Raw genomic sequence first — 20,542 nt, 5'->3', positions numbered from 1 at the left:
AAGTGGCAGTTTCTTAAAAATTCTTCCCCTTGCCCCTGGTTTCCTAGATATGAAGAACCCACGAATCACCTCCCTGCCTCCTGAATGTCATGGGAGAAACTGAAACATACTGGGCTGTAACGCTGAGCATCCACTTTGCCACCTTTCCCCTTCTCCATAGAGCCTGCACCGCTGCCGGAAGGGAGCAGCCGAGTTACTGAAAAAGAACCAAGGGTTTTAAAAAAGCAGGTTTTTAAATCAACATATTTTGGGAGCTTTAGATTCATCCTTTTCCACTCAGGCTTTTCCCAACTGTGACACTGAATCATAATCACCTGCTAACTAAATGTGCCCAAGACAGTCCCAATCTTTTGGTACTAGTCCCTGGAAAATTGCTGACCCTATTTATCTTTTATGGGGAAATTCAAGAGGTGTTGCTATTTTAAGGTTTCAGTCGCCTCCCGAAATGTCGGAGGTTGAAGGGAGAATCGGGAATACATCATGCCAATAGGCCAGGACACCCATGGGGTCTTTCCCATGCTGGTATCCTCCTTCCATCAGGGCAGCAACGTTCCCATATGATTCAAATCTTCTTGTGCAATATAAACATTCCTGTCATCATTGTAGTGTCATGAGGCCTGCCATGACTTTGCACATCAACAAGACTGCCAGAGTATTGTATGAGTTGACCTGAACAATCTGTTGAAGTTTGTTTAAACTGAAATATCAAAATCATTCAATTAACAAATCATAGCATTGATAACCATTCATAAGGGTATACAGAATCTTGGACTGACCCATTCCAATGTTGGACAAACAATGTCGATCTACACACACATTTATCCATTGTATCCTTGCCCCTGGAATGTACAGTCTGACGAAGAACACACAAGAATTCCTGCTGTCTTTACCTGGTGAGCTGGTACTGCTGGGTGTACAGACATTATCGTCCAACCACGCACTCTGAGCCAGCGTGTCCTGCTTCTGGGGACCTTCAAGGGAACACATCAACTCTTGCACAAAAGAAATGGGAAAGAGGCCCCCGTCACTAGATGTTAAGAGGGAGCTTTTAGGGTTGCTGTATCTACTCAGTTGAGACAGGGGAATTACTTGAGTGAAAGGGGCTCAGAAGACCCCACACTGACCGCCTCAATCTCCTCCTCCTCAGACGTTCCATTTTCACTCACTCTTCTGCAACAGCTGCTCACATTGGATGAGGAGTGGGACAGGGGCTGCATCACACAATACCCGGATGTCTGGCTGGAGGAGATTCTGCTGAAAGAACAGAAGCCCCAGTCATCACCCTTGTAATAACACAGGATCAAAAAATGTTACATTCCCTTACAACAACGTAGGGATATGCAGAATGGATCATGGTCAGAACATTCTGACTGCGAACCAGCCATTTCAAGTGTTCCGAGCTCAGGGCAGAGTGCCTTCAAATGAGCTCAGAACAGAATAACTCGAGCTCAAAACATTAGAGCAAAATGGTGCTTTTCTGGCCTCTGCACACACATGGCAGCCATTTTTGTGGTCAGCACCACCATTCTGGAGTCGGAAATGGTGCTCGGAGCGTTCTGACTCAAAACAGGGTCATTCCGTCGGAACAACTGACACGACTGGTTGTTCTGACAGAACTTTCCAGGAATTTTGCATTCCATTCCGAGCTTGGGACAGAATGCAAAATCCGTTTCACGCACATCTCTACAACAAAGCTTTCCTGTTGTATATAGATCTTAAAGTCTATTCTGTCAGAACAGAACTGCTCAAGCCTCTAACTACTATGCTCAATGGCTGAGATGGTGCGCAGCTTACCACCTCCATAAGGAGGATCCACTGTGGGGCTCTGCAGCCTTGAGAGGAAGTGCCAACTGGGGAAACCTGTGGAAACATAGCTTCCACAGATGCTGCCTCAGGGCAACCTTGGAGCTTCCTTTGAAGTCTGCGACTGCAAGAGCCCCACAACGCATCCTTACAGAGGTTGGTGGGCTGCACATCATGTCAGCCAATGTCTTCTGTATTGGTAGGTAGCAACACGGTAGGGATGACCAATTTTTCTATGCTCTACTGAAACCTTTTCCAGCCTCTCCCTTCACAGCAATATTTTGTCGGAACTAACTTGCACTTCCTGTTAGGGAATTCTGGGGAACTGGGATTGGAGGAACCATCTGACTTGAGATCAAAGAAGGGTCCTGGACTCTCCAGTACCTTCTGTATTCTTTCAGCAACATCTTTGCTAAGGAGAAATGAGAAACAGATTATTACACAGAGCCAGGAGTCCTTCCAAAAGAGCTAACAATTTCTATAAGGCTCATCAGCAGACGCTCCTCCAGCCCAGGCTGTGTAGGGACCATTTAGATTCTCCAGAAGCTCAAGGCCAGAGAAATGACTCCCCTTTTCACTAGTTGGACTAGTGATCTCAAGGATTCTTGACCCTTTTCTGTAGCAAACAGCACAATTTTCTATCATTATTCCTTGCACTACAAACATCACAGCACTTTCCAGTTCTCTGCTTGTGAGACACCACAGTTTTGATACGGGCTAATCTGTCAGAAGAGCCACATAGTCGGACTTCCGGTTGGATTGCTAACGAGGCTGCATGCTTCCCGACAGGGGAGACCGAGGAGGAGTCATTTAAAGGGGTTTTGAGGCTTCATAACCACCACCCCCACGCCACCCTGGATTAAAGGGTTTGGATCAAGATCGCCCACAGATTCCCCGAGCCAGCTCCTTAATTTAGAGCTGTGTTGAAGAGCGCAGTTCTGTTTTAAGTAGAGCGGTGGGGGCTGGGAGACATCAAGCTCACTCCTCCATGGGAAATCCTTTCGACTGAAGCTGGTTGGCATCTAATCTCTACAGTTTGGATTTAATTAATTACTTAAAGTTCAAGAAGCTCACCTCTCAGCGTCATTAAGGATAACTTGCTGGAATTGTGCCTGCTTTTGTTGGAAGGACTTCACAGAACTCAAGCCGTTGCTGTAAGTTTTCTGACTATAAATCAAGGAGGGAAATTCAATCTTCTTACTAAATGCTGGAATGCAAGAACTGAACTGATGTCTAAAAGCTTTAAAGCTTAAAAAAAACACCCTATATTAGTGGGAATTACTATTGCTTTTTTCCCCCCACTTCTGTTTGAGAAAGTCTATGAAAGAAGTGTTTTGCTGTTTGCTATTGAATATGTCTATCATCAAGTCAGCCAATTAAAGGAAGAAGGCATTCCACTCTACCGTGAGAAAATTTAACTGGCAGTGATAAGATATATGAGTTGTGGTGTGGAGCTTACAAGGCCCGAAAATTGGGAAACAAGAATATAAACTAAGAGCCTTTGCGGATGATATTGTGTTCTTTTTAGAAAATCCATTGGACAAGATTGGAAGACTCTTGGGGAAAAATACAACAATTTGGCCAATTGGCTGGGTTTTATATAAATAAGACTAAAACGAAGGTCTTGACTAAAAATATGGATCAAAAATCTAAGGATAGATTCTCTGAAATAAGGGAGTTGAAAGTGGAGAAGAAAATTAAATATCTGGGGGTTTGGCTGACAAATAATAATTCTGTTGTTCTCAAATAATTATATTAAAATATGGAATACAGTGAAAACTGATTTACAAAGATGGTCTAATATGAATTTGTCTTTAATGGGAAGAATTTCAGTGGTGAAAATGAATGTCTTGCCTAAAATGTTATTTCTTTTTCAGACTATTCCTATAATCAATACATTAACTTGTTTTAAGCAATGGCAGAAGGACATAACTAAATTTGTTTGGCAAGGGAAAAGACCAAGAATTAATTTTAAGAATTTAACAGATACAAAGGAAAGAGATGGTCTTACCCTACCAGACTTAAGGTTGTATTTTGATGCTGTTTGTTTGACGTGGTTAAAAGAATGGATAACATTAAGAAATCTTAGAATACTTGATTTAGAAGGATTTGATAGAAGGTTTGGATGGCATTCATATTTGTGGTATGAAAAAAGTAAGATACATAAAGACTTTCTGAATCACTATGTAAGAAGGAGTCTAATGAGGGTATGGGTAAAATATAGAAAATGGCTGGAACCTAAAACTCCGCTATGGGTATCTCCGATTGAAGCTTTATCACGTAAAGACGTAAATCTCCAATCGCAATGGGGTACTTATAGGGATCTGTTATATTTTCAAGGAAAGGACTGTAAGTTAAAAAGTTTAACTGAAGTACAAAATTTGGTTAGTGATTGGTTTCAGTACCATCAGCTAAACGAAGTTTATAAGAAGGATCTTAAAGTTGGATTTGAGGATCAGATGTCGAGATCTGAGAAGGAGCTGTGTGAAAATGATGAAAAATTAGTTTCTAAAATATATAAGCTCTTGCTTTTGGAGGAGACAAGAGACGAAGTGGTTAAAACGACTATGGTAAAATGGGCCCAAGATGTGGGGTGCAATATAGAAATGGCAGCCTGGGAAAAATTATGGAAAACTGATTTAAAGTTCACTGCATGTTATGTTTTAAAAGAAAATTATTATCAAATGATGTATAGGTGGTATTTGACAACTAAAAAATTGGCATTAATGTATAAAAATGTTTCAAACAAATGTTGGAAATGTGGACACACTGAAGGAACCTTTTTTCATATGTGGTGGACTTGTAGGAAGGCTAAGGCCTTTTGGGACATGATATATAAAGTTAAAGAAAATATTTAAAACGACATTTCCTAAGAAGCCAGAATCCTTCCTGCTGGGAATAACACAAGGAGTGTTTTCTACAACTAACTTAACATTCTTTATGTACGCTACCACGGCAGCCAGAATAATATATGCACAGAAATGGAAGAGCAATGAACTGCCTTCAAAAGAAGATTGGCTGATAAAAATTTTGGAATATGTGGAGATGGCAAAACTTACAGTATTGATAAGAGACCCAAATTTAGAATGTTTTAAAGAAGATTGGAAACAATTTTTATTGTATTTAAAGAACTGGTCTTGTGTTAGCAAGCAAGACTTGTCCCCTTAGCCAAGCAGGCTCTGCCCTGGTTGCATCTGAATGGTAGACTTGATGTGTGAGCACTGTAAGATATTCCCCTCCAGGGATGGAGCCACTCTGGGAAGAGGAGAAGGTTTCAAGTTCCCTCCCTGGCTTCTCCAAGACAGGGCTGAGAGAGATTCCTGCCTGCAACCTTGGAGGAGCCACTGCCAGTCTGTGAAGACACTACTGAGTGAGCTAGATAGACCATTGGTCTGACTCAGTATATGGCAGCTTCCTATGTTCCTAATTTAAATTTGATCAGAGCAGTAGCAATGAGGGGGGGGGTGATTAACGCCTTCCCTACAGGCCCTTTGCTTGATCAAAAACATTCTACCCAGTTGCTTTTCTTCTGGCTGGGAAAGATACAGTGGCCGACATCCCCACTAATGAAGTACGCACACTTCAAGAGACTGTGGGGCCATGATGGGAGCCCTTACACAAGTCCCAGCCAGCAATGCGTTTCCAATCTTGCAGAGCCCTTCTGGAGTGTGGGGAGTGCTCTGGATTCTAAGGGCTCTGGATCAACAGGGTGCATGCAGGAGGAAAGGGGGGAACTCTTCAAGGGCTCCCAACCTGCCCTTCAGTCCCTTGAAGCACACACACACTTCGTTAGTCAGGATGTCCGCTGGTGATCTGAGATGCTGGGAGAAAGTAAGCAGGGGCAGAATTGAGAATGGGGAAATAGCCCACGGGGAAAGGGCTAAACACCCCTTCTTCCCCCTGCTGCTGCTCTCATCAAACTTGGAGTTTACACTTAGTTCAAAATAAAAAACTAAAACAAACAGACGCTGCCTGTGTCTTCAATGTCTTATCTAGTTCGCTCCACAGACTCTGGCTATTCCTACACACGTGTACAAATGTGTTGGTACCCCTCCCCAAAAAAAGAAGAACCCACAATGGTCTCTGAAAAACCTTGAAACTGACAAACGTAATTGGCACCCATCATTGTTTATTCCACATTTAACGAACAACAGACTTTACTTTAGAATTTTGATACAACATAATATTTCAAATAACACAAATGAAAATGGCATGGACAAAAATGATGGGACCCTTAATCTCACATTTTGTTGCACTGCCTTTAGAGGCAATCACTGCAAACAAGCGATTCCTGTAGCTCTCAGTGAGACTTCTGTACCTGTCAACAAGTAGTTTGGCCCACTCTTCCTGAGCAAACTGCTCCAGCTGTGTCAGGTTGGAAGGGTGCCTTTTCCAGACTGCATGTTGCAGTTCTTTCCATAGATGTTTGATAGGATTCAAATCAGGGCTCATAGAAGGCCACTTCAGAATAGTCCAATGTTTTGTCCTTAGCCATTCTTGGGTGCTTTTAGCTGTGTGTTTGGGGTCATTATCCTGTTGGAGGATCCATGACCTGCGACTGAGACAGAGCTTTCTGATACTGAGCAGTACGTTTCGCTCCAGAATGTCTTTATAGTCTTAAGATTTCATTGTTCCCTGCACAGACTCAAGGCACCCCATGCCAGACGCAGCAAAGAAGCCCCAAAACATAACCGAGCCTCCTCCATGTTTCACAGTAGGTAGGGTGTTCTTTTGTTTGAAAGCTTCATTTTTTCATCTGTGGACATAGAACTGATGTGACTTGCCAAAAAGCTCCAGTTTTGTCTCATTTGTCCGAAGGACATTCTCCCAGAAGCATTGTGGCTTGTCAATATGCATTTTAGCAAATTCCAGTCTGGCTTTTTATGCTTTTTTTTCAACAGTGGAGTCCTCCTGGGTCTTCTTCCATTGGCCCCACTGTCACTCAAAAAGTGATGGATGGTGCGATCAGACACTGATGTACCTTGGAGTTCAGCTTGTATCTCTTTGGAAGTTGTCCTTGGCTTTTTGCCTACCATTCTCACTATCCTTCTGCCCATTCTGGGGTCGATTTTCCTCTTGTGGCCGTGTCCAGGGAGATTGGCTACAATCCCATGGACCTTGAACTTCTTAATAATATTTGCAACTGTTGTCACAGGAACATCAAACTGCTTGGACATGGTCTTATAGCCTTTGTCTTTAACATGCTTGTCTATAATTTTCTTTCTGATCTCCTCAGACAACTCTCTCCTTTGCTTTCTCTGGTACATGTTCATTGTGGGACACAGGATGATACCAAACAGCAGAATGACTACTTTTCTCCATTTCAATAGGCGGAATGACTGATTGCACAATTGGAGACATGTGTGATACTAATTAAAGAAAACAGCTAATTTGAAAAATCACTCTAATTCAATTATTTATGATCTTTTCTAGGGGTACCAACAAATGTGTCCAGGCCACTTTAGAATGTAGAATAAGCAATACTTTATCTCTTTTCACACTTGCTTTGCTTTACTCGATGACATATCAAAGGCAGGCAGGTATACATGGGGCAATGTCATGGCCCAGCCCTCTGAGTCAGAAGAGTCAGAGGAGGAGTGGGAGAACTCGGTTGAGAGTACAGGCTCAGAGGCACAGCAGCAGGATTTGGCTGTGAGAACAGACTCCGGAGCTGAGCTGGGACGGCAGCAGACAGAGCAATCTGAACAGCTGGCAGAGATGAGGGCAGAGGAGACTGATCAGGAGGAAGCTGGAATTTCACCTGTGTTAAGAAGACATCTCAAGAGAAAGACTCAGTGGGAGACACACAGGCACAAAATCTCACAGAAGAGGCAATAGAAATGCTGAGTCAGGAAAGCCTGGTTGGCTGCTGGTTATCTCGAGCCCTATATCAAGCCGACGCGGTTCCTAAGTCAACACTGTCAGCAACGTTGCCTATCGCAGACAGTGTCCGTACTTAAGACTTATTCAACCTTTCATGTTTCAGCCTGTCCTTGTTCTGTTCATTCTTTGTTCAAGTGTTTTCAGTTATTGCTCAGTTATCGTAGAGGGGGGTACCTAGTTTAGTTCAAGGGGCTTTATTTTGTTTATGCTACTTTTCTTTGTGAGTCATTTTTCACTTTTGTTCGTGCTGATGTGGCAAAATTATGCCACTTTAAACTGCAGGTGGAGGATTGCATTTCTGAATGCGGCCCACCCCGCAGCAAACAAAACCAAACCCAACCACGCATACACAATATTAGGATATAAGGCAGTAAAGTTCAGCACAAGCCTTGCCCTGTGACTCTAGTATACTAGATAGAGGGAGGTGGTTCTGTTTTGTTAAGTGAAAAGTCATTCAAAAGTTCACCTGCCACAGAAGTCATGCAGTCCAGAATCTTACCAGCTCTAGAGCCCATTCCTGCTTGTACCCCAGTTCTAAGCACATTTGTGGTTCAGTCTCCTTGCTTTGAATGGAATCTGCTTTCAAGTGAAAATGCCCTTAAGACTGAAACTTTAGCCATAGACTATCATGTACAGCACAAGCAGAAAGCAGAGTCAGTGATTATCCATAAGGGCCATCAATAAGCACCAGACCTGAGTGGGACAGATCTTCTACAAAGGAGAGAAGAATTCAGGATGTGTCTATATTGCAAAAAGCCCCAAGACGGAGAGCACTAAACAGCGGCAGGTTACAGGATGTGCGGTCGACTGCAACACCTATATCACAAGAGCAGAGGTCACGAAGAGCTTGTGGCCAGCCTCCTTGGTTTTTGTCAGCCCTGAGTTTCGCTAAACAGGGTGGCCAGCTCGGGAACTAATTTGGTGCCATTGGGAAGAGGTGCCTCTTTCCTCGTATAGACATTTCACATGTTACAGGATCAACAATATCATGCACTGGACAGGTTCCATTCTCACTCCAGGGGGGAACAATTACATTTCTAAGGGTTCCCTGGGAAAATGAATATCAAACCCATTTAAGTCAGTGGCGTTGATATGGTCTGCCACTAGATTCAGTGCCCCCGCATTCCCCACACTCTACAGTGGTGCATCCCAACAACTGATACCCTGAATGAGGGCATTGAGTATGCATTTTTCTCTCCAAATCAGAGGCAGGGAAAGAGTCCATCATAGAAAGAGACCCTTTGCCCTGCTGCTTCCCATCCTCATTTTCTTAGTGAAAAGCCAGTAATGCAGATTGCCTCATTAATTCTTGCCTGATCCCTTTCCCTAGCAAGAGCTAAGCGGAAATATCAGCATCTCCTGCAGAAGTACCACAGGGTCTGATGGAGCTTGTTGAGGGGTTTAAAATGCACTCTCTAGATTAGGGCTGCAGCCTTCCAGCTGTTGGAGTACAAAACTCATCATCCCAGACTACTGGCCACTGTGGCTAGGGATGATGGGCATCGAAGTCCAACACCAGCTGGAGGGCAGGAAATTGTCTGGCCCTGATCTAGATATATGCTATGGACACGCCTGCAGTAGGAGGGCCTACTCAGAGCGCCACAATTCTGTGCAAGTACAGAAAAGCTGCTGGTATTGGCAGGAATTCAGCATCCTGGTCATCTCTGTGAACAGAAAAGCAGGTTCCAGAGCCTTAGAGCTGGCCAGTTCAGTCAAGCAGGCAACGCCTACTCATGAGATACCCAAAGCCAGGCTAGCTAGAGGGAACGGGGGCAGAGGTATCAGTAGAATGCTCGTGGGCTAGGAAAGGGGGCTCCAATGCCTTGCATGGCTCAGTGCTTCTAGCAAAATCAGAACAAAATTGTGCAGAATACGGGAATACATACTTCACTTTTGTAATGTAGACATATTGCATAATATGGGTTTCCATAGGATAGGACATTTTTTGGCTTTTTTAATTGCAAAGTATCTGCATTCCTTCCTACATCACTGTTTTCGGGTAGGGATGATTATAACATTGTGGGAAACATAGCCATTGGGTGACTGGGCTACAAGTTTTGCTGTATCTTTGGTCATCTTCATTACTTTGTATGGGTCTATCCTCATAAGAACAGCCCTGCTGGATCAAGCCCAAGGCCCCTATCTAGTCCAGCATCCTATTTCACAGAGTGGCCCACCAAATGCCTCTGAGAGGTCCACAGACAAGAGATGAAGGCATGCCCTTTCTCCTTCTGTTGCTCCCCTGCAACTGGTATTTAGGTATTTATTTTGCCTCTGAGGCTAGAGGTGGCTTATAGCCCTCAGACCAGTAGCCGTTGATAGCCCTCTCCTCCCTGGATTTATCTAAGCCCCTTTAAAGCCATCTAAGCTAGTGGCCATCACCACATCCCATGGCAGAGGATTCCATAGATTAATTATGTGCTGTGTAAAAAAAGTACCTCCTTTTGTTGGTCCTAAATTTATCAGCATTCAGTTACATGGGATGACCCCTCATTCTAGTGCAGTGAGAGAGGGATCATTATTATTGTGTCTAACCAAGGAGTCGGGGATCTAAACAGCAGAAGGATGTTTAATGTTCCATCTGTAAGTCTCTCTCCAGTCCATGGAATGCAATAGCCATCAGAATTGGAAAGGCGATACCTTCTGACTGTTGGTAGGGCACAGAGAAAACAATTTGGAACCAGTTTATAGTTTGAATCCAGGGCACTTTCCAGATTAGACCCTGCAACGGGGTCACGGCGTATCTCTGAAGTGTGCTTCCACACTTCCTGCGTCGTGACACCGCAGTCCCTTTGCAGACAGCAGGGTGCCTGCCATTCACATTCCCAGTGCCTTGTTTTGAATTTAATCACTGCGATATCGTGCTATGACGTCACATATCCGGTTTAAGAAAGTTGCTGTTTTTTCAGGTGGTTAATTTCTGCAAGACTGCTCTCCCTGCAGTTTACATTCCAAATACAACTTGCTGAACAGAGGCATTTTGCTGCTGTTGAGCAGCTAGTTTGGAAAGCGCCCAGGAGAAACAGGACGATAAATTGGCTGAAGCATCTTTGGGACACGCCGGCTCTCTCTGAGGTTCTGACTGAGGGTTACTGGATCTGCTGTTGCTATAAGAACATTCGTTTGCTTTCATAATACTCTGCTTGCATTTTTGTAAATGAAGCAATTACTACCAAGACAAGAGAAGTCACCTGTGTTCTTTTTCATCCAAAGGAAATTAAACCCTTTAGTGCTGCCCCTGAAACTCTGCACCTTTTGGGGGAGTGCCAAATGATTGCCAACCATCATGAAAAAGCAGGAGTTGCATGCTTCAGGGCATTACATCATTTCCTGTCCAATAGTCTCATTTCTTTCAAGCTCCTGCCTTTTACACTCCAGAAATCACCAAGAATAACAGATATGTGATCTCATCCCCGAGGCAAGGCACTCAGACAGTAGTGGCATCTGACCTCATCATGACTAGCAGGTAGGCTGCTTCCTGCCAAAACAATGGAGCCGATTTCTTCCTCCCCCGTGCCGCTATTTAGAAGACTTGGCTGCTATCTCCTCTTAAAGTAAAGTTGTGCCATCGAGTCAGTGTCGACTCCTGGCAGCCACAGAGCCCTGCGGTTTTCTTTGGTAGAATACAGGAGGGGTTTACCATGGCATCCTCCCGCGCAGTATGAGATGAGGCCTTGCAGCATCTTCCTATATCGCTGCTGCCCGATATAGGAGTTTCCCATTATCTGGGAAATATACCAGCAGGGATTCAGCCCAACAACCTCTTGCTCCCTAGGCAAGTTACTTCCCCGCTGGGCCATTAGGTTACTCCCTACTTGATTCTTTTCCTGGCTCAATTAGCTCCCTCAGCTCCATCACCCTTGCATTGCAGATGGCTCACAGCGCTCTCAAGTCCAGGTGGAGCAGGGCTAGCAGGAGAGGTAGCGAGAGAAGGAGGAGCAGACCAGAACACGCTCATTAGAACAGCATCCCTCCTCCCACTGATGCACCCCCCTCCCTCCCTTTAATCTAGGTCCGTGGTTCCCAGCCTGGGTTCTTCCCGATGTTGCTGAACTACAACTCCCATCATTCCTGGCTACAATTTATTATGGCTGGGGATGCTGGGAGTTTAGATCAACAACTTCTGGAGGAACCCAGGTTGGGAACCACTGATCTAGTTCCTAATTTTTTTGTGTTGGTCTTGCAAAACCATTGTGCCCCTCCCTGTGCCAGGGGCAGCTGGGCCCTCCAAAAAGTGGGGGTGCTACAAGCCACTCCCACACCTCCATCCACTTCTCTCTCCCCACTCAAAACTCCTCCTGCCTGTTCCACCAGCAGTACTGACCACTAGATCAAGCCTCCATGGGCAGAGGCAGTATGCTGCTGAATACCAAATGCTGGGGACAAACAAGAAGGGAGGGCTGTTTCCCCACCTGCCTGTCTGTGTGCAATTGGTTAGTCACTGCCGGTAACAGCCGGAGGATCAGTCTTTTTAAAAAAACAAAAAAACTTAAGGGCAGAGAGAATGATATTAGGTATCCCCCCACCCCGCACCCCTTTAAGGTGATAGTTCTGTGGTATTTGGTATTCAGCAGTTGGTATAAGAATACTGTCTCTGCCCATGGAGGCTTGATTTAGCTGCCATTGCTGATGGGTGGAACAGGAGCATTCTGCAGGAGAAGCTGCAACTGCCACGAGGGGCTTGTAAGTATGAAAAAATCGTCTCTCTTCTTCAAGGTTGCTTTTGACTTCCTCTTACCAGGCTTCTCTTTTCGGATGAAAAAGAAGCTTGGAATATAGAGGAATATCTACAACTACCGGGAGGGACTAGAAACCTCTCTTTCTTGGTGAAGTAAAGATTATTCGCAGAGTCTGCCCAGAAGCATCTGGAGAGAAGGAACTCGGTCCCCACAGACCTTTGTCCTCCTATCTTCGGCCAGTGGAAGGAAGCCCCACAAGCATTTCTCCAGTCCTGGGCAGGGGCAGCTCCATCAAAGCCCGGGAAAGCAAGATGGAAACTGCCCAGGGGATGTCAAGGAAAGTCAGGTGGTGCCATCGAGTCAGTGTCGACTCCAGGAGACCACAGAGCCCTGTGGTTGTCTTGGGTAGAATACAGGGGGGGATTTAGCCATTGTCATCTCCCGTGCAGTGTGAGATGATGCCTTTCCACACCTTCCTATATCTCTGCTGCCCAATACAGGTGTTTCCCATACTAGTCTTGGAAACATACCAGTGGGGATTCGAAACAGCAACCTCGTGCTCCCTAGGCACGTTACTTCCCTCCTGTGCCATTAGGTGGCTGCAAGGTGCTGTGACAAGTTACAAACTTGGATGTACCCAAAGGCTGTGGATGTGCCCAGCTCCAGGACACAACACTTTAGTTGACAACTGCGGCTGATGCAAAGGTTCTTCTTGTGGACTCCCCCAGCATTGTACAAAACAGGGTATGAAATCCTCCAGCCTTGATCCCATTCACACTTCCAACAAGTTCCATGCAAATCCTCCCGCTCCCAATGAGGCACTTTGCCTGGGGTTATCATGGCATTTCCGTGTCATGATAGGCAAGGGCTGGGGTCCTGCTTCCCAGACCATGCACCCCAAAAACCTGTTCTGCCTGTTCCTGGACTGTAGTGGGAGACAGCAACCAATGAAACCGGACTAAGTTGCTTACATCATGGCATGTCAGACCTCCCTCACTCTTCATTTCTAATATTAGCAATAGCAATAGCAATAGCACTTACATTTATATACCGCTCTCTAGCCGGAGCTCTCTAAGCGGTTTACAATGATTTAGCATATTGCCCCCAACATTCTGGGTACTCATTTTACCGACCTCGGAAGGATGGAAGGCTGAGTCAACCTTGAGCCCCTGGTCAGGATCGAACTTGTAACCTTCTGGTTACAGGGCGGCAGTTTTACCACTGCGCCACCAGGGGCTCATTATTCGACAGAATATGCACCCCCTCCATTCATTGCAATTTTTTTATAGTAAGACAGGGAGAGTGCAAGTTGTACAAGTTAGGAGGACTGTAAAGTGTGCAGGCATTGGGGAGCACAACAAAGAGTGAGCTGGAAGGGGAAGGAAGAGACCTCTCGGAGAACTTGCACTGGGACCCCAGAACTTGGTGCAATAGCTTCCCCAGTCTTAACAACTTGCCCGCAAAAAGCAGCTAGACATGTGGAAGTATTTTCTTTGGAAATCAGGTACTGCAAAATTGTATCTGTGTGGTGGCTGGAAAGCCTGAACTCTGAGCCAGGGAAGTCCTTTGCCTTCGGTAAGCCCCGTCTCTTGGCCTTGGCCTCAGCCCTCCTCCTCCTTACACCGACAACTTGGAGGAAGTGTTGCAAACCTACCTTGCAGAGGAAATAACCAAGAGGACTTCTGTGAAGTGCTTTCAATACTCCCAAGCCTGCCGTTGTTACTGCATATATTCTCCAGAACAACAAGAAATCGATAAACACACCATTACACTAAAAGGAACGAAGTGTCTGTTCTCTCACCTTCAAATTCTCAAAGAAGCCACCACCCCCATTCTCTATCTTGTCATCATCTCCAGAAGCCAAGTCCATCATACTGCGTCTCCGGATCTGCAGCTCCTCATAAAGACTCTCGAGAAGAGCACTGCGGGTCCGCTCCTGCTCCAGAAAGAGAAGGCACCCATGTGGGAGAACAAAGAGGACACAAGCACAGACAGACAGCCAAGTCAGAATAACAGAAAACAAGGCAAGTATATATATACAGTATATAGGAGGGCCAGTTTACACAATCAGTCAATTCACAGAGGAACCTTTTTCCTGGGCTGCAGGTTACAGGCTGCATGCATGTTTGAATGCTCCCCCCACACAAAAACAGCCTCTGCACATAGAAAACGAGGTCGTGCCATGCCAGCAAACTCTGACTCTAAGACTGAGAAGCAAGGTGAAAGCAGAGACAAGGGGCTTTTCCAGAGAGCAGTAAAATGAAGGCTTTTCAAAGCTTCCACACAACTTCCTAATGCCATCTCGCCCACTGTCCAGATGCAAGCATCGGCTTGTGTGGGCTCCCCATTGACTCTCTGGCTACATGCTGAGCACAGACCTTGCCCCATTTTCACAGCACCACCTCCCAGCCAGCACTTGGCATAGCGTATGTCTCTTCAGCAGAAATGAAAAAGGGACAGATTCTTCTCAGAACCCACGAGCTGGGTGGCAGGGAGCACTGTGAAAAATCACACAAAGTCCATGCTCAACATGTGGCCAGAGAGTCAAACCATGATAGGAAGGAGCATGGGTGCCCACGCAAGCATCTGGATAGTGGTAAAATGGCAGCTTAGGAAGTTGTGCAGAAGCTTTAAAAAAAACACACACACAAACAAACCACACCCCTGCCATCTAGAAAAGTCCAAGGATGTCCACCTTCAACTGCAAACTCGTACCAAGTTCTATTATAAATAATTCTCTTCTTTGGTCTTTGAACAGTTAGAAACTGTGTGGAGGAGACCCAGAAGTGTGAGGAGATGCAGCTCCCGATGGCATCGACTCTTAGCCCAGTAACCCTATTGACCATTAGGGGCACGAGGGGTAGAGATAGTGAGCAAGGGAGCCCCATATCTGACTAGACGTTTTCTACTCTACTTTCCCTTTCTTAGGCTGATAGTCTCAGGTTTCATTCTCTCACCTGAGAGACAGACTTCCTCTTCCTCTTTTTCCTTCCTGATGTAGCAAGAAGCTAGGAAAGGCCTAGGCATGTAGGCCTTTCCTAGCTCTCTTGTAGCAGAATTCCCTCCCGGGTTCAGAGTGCAAAATTGACACCAACAGTTGAGAAAAAGCAGAATTTATTGCCAGCAATGATCTCAGTGGAATAGCTCCCAACCTGAGATGAAGATTACATCAGTGACTTCAGGTCTTATACTCATCTTAAGTGTATTCAGTGTATACAATCCTCATTGGTCAGCATCACTTAATCGTCATTTTACAACTATTACCATTATTGCAATTAGACAACATTCCTCTATTATAATGGAGCATTTCTCCCCCTTGTCATCTTGCTCCAGCTACTCCCCTTCCAGCCAGATGTGTCCTTGAAGGAGTTAGTGTTCACGCTTATTATAATGGAGCATTTCTCCCCCTTGTCATCTTGCTCCAGCTACTCCCCTTCCAGCCAGATGTGTCCTTGAAGGAGTTAGTGTTCACGCTTCACTATCTGGAGATATCAGAGAGGGGCCTCTTGCCTGAATTACAACACAAGACAGATTGATGACTTGTAGCAACTTACAATTAAACACTTTGCAAACCCTTTAACCAATTCTTAACCACAACCTGAGTTTCTGCCTCACTCTGAGGCATTTCCTAAACAAACTACTTCACTTAGCCCGCTTAAGTTCCCCCCACGTTAGCACTCTGCTAACCCTCTTTTACTAGGCGCAGCAACACATGAGTAGACCCCTGACCGGGAGGCTACATACAAGCAGCCTCCCGGCCTCGGGGGTCTCCCCAAAATGCCCCATGCACTTGCACGGGGCATCCTGGGACTTCCAGGAGCCGGGCGGCCCCCGATCCCCACCGCCCCTCCTGGCTTCGTGACAGAGCCCATAGTTGTGTGGGCAGCCAATCTGGCCGCCCAGGGTCGGCTCCTGGCTCCTTGCTCAGCCCACTCTCCCCCCACAGAGCCCGGTAAGGCTCTCCACACTGCTTGTGTGGAAAGGCTCTTTGTGTAGGGCAGGGTCTGGAGCCTCAGAGCAGCAGGAAACGGATCCATTTTGCATGCAGAGTGACTTGGAGGAGAGCTTGCCCTCTCTCCATTCCCCTCCAAAATGGCAACTCACATGCAAAAAACCCCAAGCAAGCCTAAAAACACCCTGTGCTATTCAGCACTGTGCTATTCAAGAACAACACTGTTGGCTATTTAATTCCAACTTGAAAGTTTTCCTTTGCACATAATCCTTGCCTTTGTCAATTCTTTCTCCCACCTCACTGTAATATCTTTGCATTGATTCCCAGCTAACCGGCAAATTTACTACCACCACAACAAATACTTATATACCACTTTTCAACAAAAGTTTCCAAAGCGGTTTACACAGAGAAATAATAATAATATAAGATGGCTTATTTGTGGTTTACTAGGCAATGCTCGAAAAATGCCTTGATAACTCTAAAGAGATCAGATCAGCTGCATTTCTCTTCACCAGGGAACTCCTTCAGGTCATTCTCACAACCTGTGAGCAGGGCAGGGAGGGTGCGGTCAGGGGGAGGCAGGATCGATCTGACCTTTCCCCCAGATGATCTTTACTGTTTCCGGGACTGCACGACTCACAGGCCCATAAATGCCATGCTCCTCATGGCAGCACAGCCATCTGGAGGCCTGGGGAACACAGCCTGGCCTCCAGAAACCCCTCAATGCATTGCGCAAGGAGCCAGGCGCATTGGGGGCATTTCCACTCCAGGCAGCCCCAGCAGACACATGACCAGGGTACCAGTCTACCCCGAGAATAGCCCCAGGACAGAAATTCGGCTACCCGGCAGGGCAGCGCCAAGATCGGCTCTGACAGCCGGTGCTCCATGCAAGCAGCTCTGTCCAGGCTGCTCGTGTGAACAGCCTCCTTAGCTTTTTCGAAGAGATCGCAGACCAGAGTGGCAAAACACCTCGGCAACCTTCGCCTCCCACTCCTGTTCCTTCCAGGATTTGTGCTGGGTGCTTCTGCAGCACTAAGAAACTAACCGGCCTGCCATTATCCAGGTTCTTGTCCACAAACAAGAATGGGTCACATTATCACCAATCAGAGTCAGCGTTACCAGTGTGATCACAGAAGTCAATTCGGTACTTATTTAAGGATACCAGAGGACAACAAGCAGCACGCTGTGCATTGGTGGAGAATGGCACACACATGATACACTGGCCATTCTCAACAAAATACACAGAACCAGTGAGCACGAAAGGCTTCACTTCCACAACTTTTAAGCAATGACAAAGCAATCTGATCCCTGCCTCTTGAGGGACAAAGTGCAACTTAGATTAAGACCCTGTTATGCAGGCACATGACTGCCGCTCCCTGCTGCTAATACAGCAGAAGAGCCCCACCGTGGCCAGTAGGTGCCCTGGTGAGCTGCAGCAATGTCTGGGAAGTGGAATCCTTCCCGCGCTTTCCCATGGACTCCTCACTTTCCAGTGCTCCCTGCGTGCCTTCCCAGATGCCACTGGAGTTTGCCAGAGAATCCAGCAGCATCTTTAAGGGTCTCCACCACTGCGGGGAACAGCGCAACATTGTGAGCAGGTGGGCAATGGGGATAGTCACTTCGGAAGGGTTCTTTGACTTTGGCCCGGAGGATTATCTGACTTTGGCTACTTGGAGCCAAATATTTACACAGGCCTAATGGCCAGGAGCAAGGAGCTTAGGCAACATAAAAAGTTCAGAGATGCAGCAGGTGCTACTTTTGAAGTGTTCATGGCTCCCAGGTGTGCATTTTACCTTGTAGAGAGTCTCCCCAAGGGCATGGTGATGAAGCTGCACTACCACATAGGCATGCAGGAAATTGGAGGCAATCATGTCAGGGACAAAGGGAGTATTTTCATCCTGGAAGACAATGGCCACAATATCGTTCCCAATGTGGCGCTTCCGCTGAAGCTGGAAGGAAGCACACAAGAGAGGGAGTTATCCTTCCAAACAGCAAATAGCCCAACCAGGGGCGTAGCAAGGTTGGAATGGGCCCAGAGACAAGATTTTAAAATGCCCCCCCCACTCAAAGTCCAGGGCCTCCGCACACCCCAGGCCCCCAAGGATTTAAGTCTGATATTCCAAAATAAGTATGCTGCCTGGAAATACATTTCACTGAATACACACACGCACACTTCACAATATATTGTGATATACATTGAGTACTATATATTTGTGCTACGTTTAATGCCTAGAACACACTAGCAATGCTAATTATTAAAATGGCCCCCTCGCTGCAGATTAGCAAAGGAGACTTTCAACCATGCAGGGTGAGCCTATGTTTGTTTTCTCAGAATTCTGAACAAATTCAGTCAAGTTCGATTCCAGGAGGTTTTTCACAGGAGGCTTTTAAAGCCCTTTAACACACATCTCCTCTGGAATAGAGGTGCTGCATTCACATGTTGGCGAGATTTACCCTGAAGTCCCTGCAAGTTATTGGGGAGCAGTTCACACACAAGAAAAATAAAATAAAATAAAATAAAAGCACAAGACATGCTTCACAGTTCTCACTCAGACCTTCTGGGTTGCAAAACAACTTGAACATAAGTACATTTATAAATGAATGAATGAATGAATAAAATAAATATAATACTGTTTCTTCCAGAAGTTTTTGTAATTTTCTGCCATGAAACAAGCCACTTATAGGACTTTTTAGTTTTTTTTAAGCTAGCAAATTTTCCAAGCTGTTTAAAAATAAATATTCAGAGACTTCTCAGTCCCTCCCCCCCCATATCAAAGCCCTATGGCAAGCAGATCCCTATATATGGGGGTAACCACAAAAAGGAATTCACACTCTACCTGGCCAATGCTGGGTTGGGCAGGGCAGCAGGGGGTCTTCTGCTGCAGAGGACAGGGGTGGCCACTCTGGCTGCCTCCTCCTTCCTGGCTGGCTTGGGCCCTACTGGAGTTCAGGCTTCACAGAGGCCTACACGAGGCCTCCCTGGAAGCCCCGCCCAGCCGCCGATCAGCTGAGAGGCGGGAGAAAAGGAGCTCTTGGCCGCTTGTCTGCTGCCTGGATGGCCGGCCAGGAGAACAAGCTGGAGAGACGGCGAAGAGGGCAAGTGGCTGAGGGGCCTTGGGGCTGGGCAGGGGGCAATGGGGAGTCACGTGAGGTGCCTCTGGGGGGCCCCTCCAGGCAGTGGGGCCCCCAGACAACTGTCTCCACTTGCCCGATCGTTGTTACGCGCCTGAGCCCAACATGGCCTACTTAACCGCACCGGCCTCCCATCTCAGTTGAAAACCTGAATCCATTCTAAACCCCACTCCCAGCTTGCTCCATCAACACTAAAATATCTATATGTCGCTACCAGTCTAGATGCTCATACATCACTCTCTCTTCCACCCCGTCCACAGTTTACAGCTCCCTAAGCGCCACGAAGCACCAGGTACCTGCTGGGCATCTCCCTCTGTGAAGGGTAGCTTTGTAGAGACATGGAACATGATCTCCTTGCCACGGAAATTGGTGCAGACAGACTCTGTTCCTGTCTGACCTCTCGTAACATCCAAGCCACCTCGGAATCTGAGCAGATCAGTCCCACATATTTCAGGAAAGGTGGGGGGTGGGGCGAGGCAGAGCGGGGGAAGAGGAGAAAAAGAAGAGAAGAGTGAAAAGAAACACTTTATTCAGAGATGGAAATACAAGTCAAGTGAGGGCACATTTTGTAAAATGCACGTCTACCAATTCTTCATAATGCTTCTGCAAGATTAAAGTTCTTGTTGGAAGTGAAGGACTTTGCGCTGTCTCATGTCTCAATGACATAGGAGGACAGACTAGTGGGTCAGAGGGCTAGAGAGGTCAAGACATTGGTCATCCTTTCTCTACTGCTCTGACATTATCCCTTTGGTATGTAGATTGCTACTCTCAGGGATTGACTTCCTGCCTGCCTGCCTGGCCACTTCCTCTTCCTTCTCTTTCCTTTCTTTTTCCTTGCAACATGCAATGCAAGCTCCTCTCTCCCTGCATTATGTATGCAGAGATGTAGAATCCATCTGCATCCAGCTATCTAGATAGAGTAGAGATACTATTTCTCCACTTTACTATCTAGAATGGAGTTCACGAATAAATGCTCCATATATTGATCTGAAACGATGAACTGGCTCCAGGTTATTTTACTCTTAGCATACACGCATGCCTGGGCAGACTCCGCTGTGTTGTGCCTCTGTGCACTCTGCTATATTAGGAGAGT

The 20,542-nt window shown here is 46.2% G+C and overlaps 1 protein-coding gene across 8 annotated transcripts in view; it reads right to left on the bottom strand.

Moving 5' to 3' along the window:
• Positions 1-20,542, bottom strand: part of LOC128342857 (rap1 GTPase-activating protein 1-like) — a 125,974-nt gene that overhangs the window by 41,264 nt on the left and 64,168 nt on the right. For 3 of the 8 annotated variants that reach the window (XR_008315201.1, XR_008315200.1, XM_053290889.1), the window contains exons 2-7: positions 19,746-19,875; positions 18,111-18,266; positions 14,167-14,301; positions 1,167-1,254; positions 891-992; positions 111-196 (exon numbers count right to left, since the gene is read on the bottom strand). The exons of 1 other annotated variant lie outside the window; for it this stretch is intronic. Coding sequence is in view for 5 of the 7 variants with exons in the window: in XM_053290889.1 (XP_053146864.1) it covers positions 111-196; positions 891-992; positions 1,167-1,254; positions 14,167-14,301; positions 18,111-18,266; positions 19,746-19,796 (618 nt within the window). In the remaining 2 variants the exon portion in view is untranslated. Of the gene's footprint in view, positions 1-30; positions 197-890; positions 993-1,166; positions 1,255-14,166; positions 14,302-18,110; positions 18,267-19,154; positions 19,461-19,745; positions 19,952-20,542 lie in introns of those variants that run through there. 4 more of the 8 variants (XM_053290885.1, XM_053290888.1, XM_053290886.1 and 1 more) reach the window with 4 other exon arrangements.

This window comes from Hemicordylus capensis, chromosome 2 (assembly GCF_027244095.1).
Source record: "Hemicordylus capensis ecotype Gifberg chromosome 2, rHemCap1.1.pri, whole genome shotgun sequence".
Taxonomy (NCBI): Eukaryota; Metazoa; Chordata; class Lepidosauria; order Squamata; family Cordylidae; genus Hemicordylus; species Hemicordylus capensis.
Note: the sequence above shows the minus strand (reverse complement) of the source record. Positions and strands in the feature narration are given on the sequence as shown.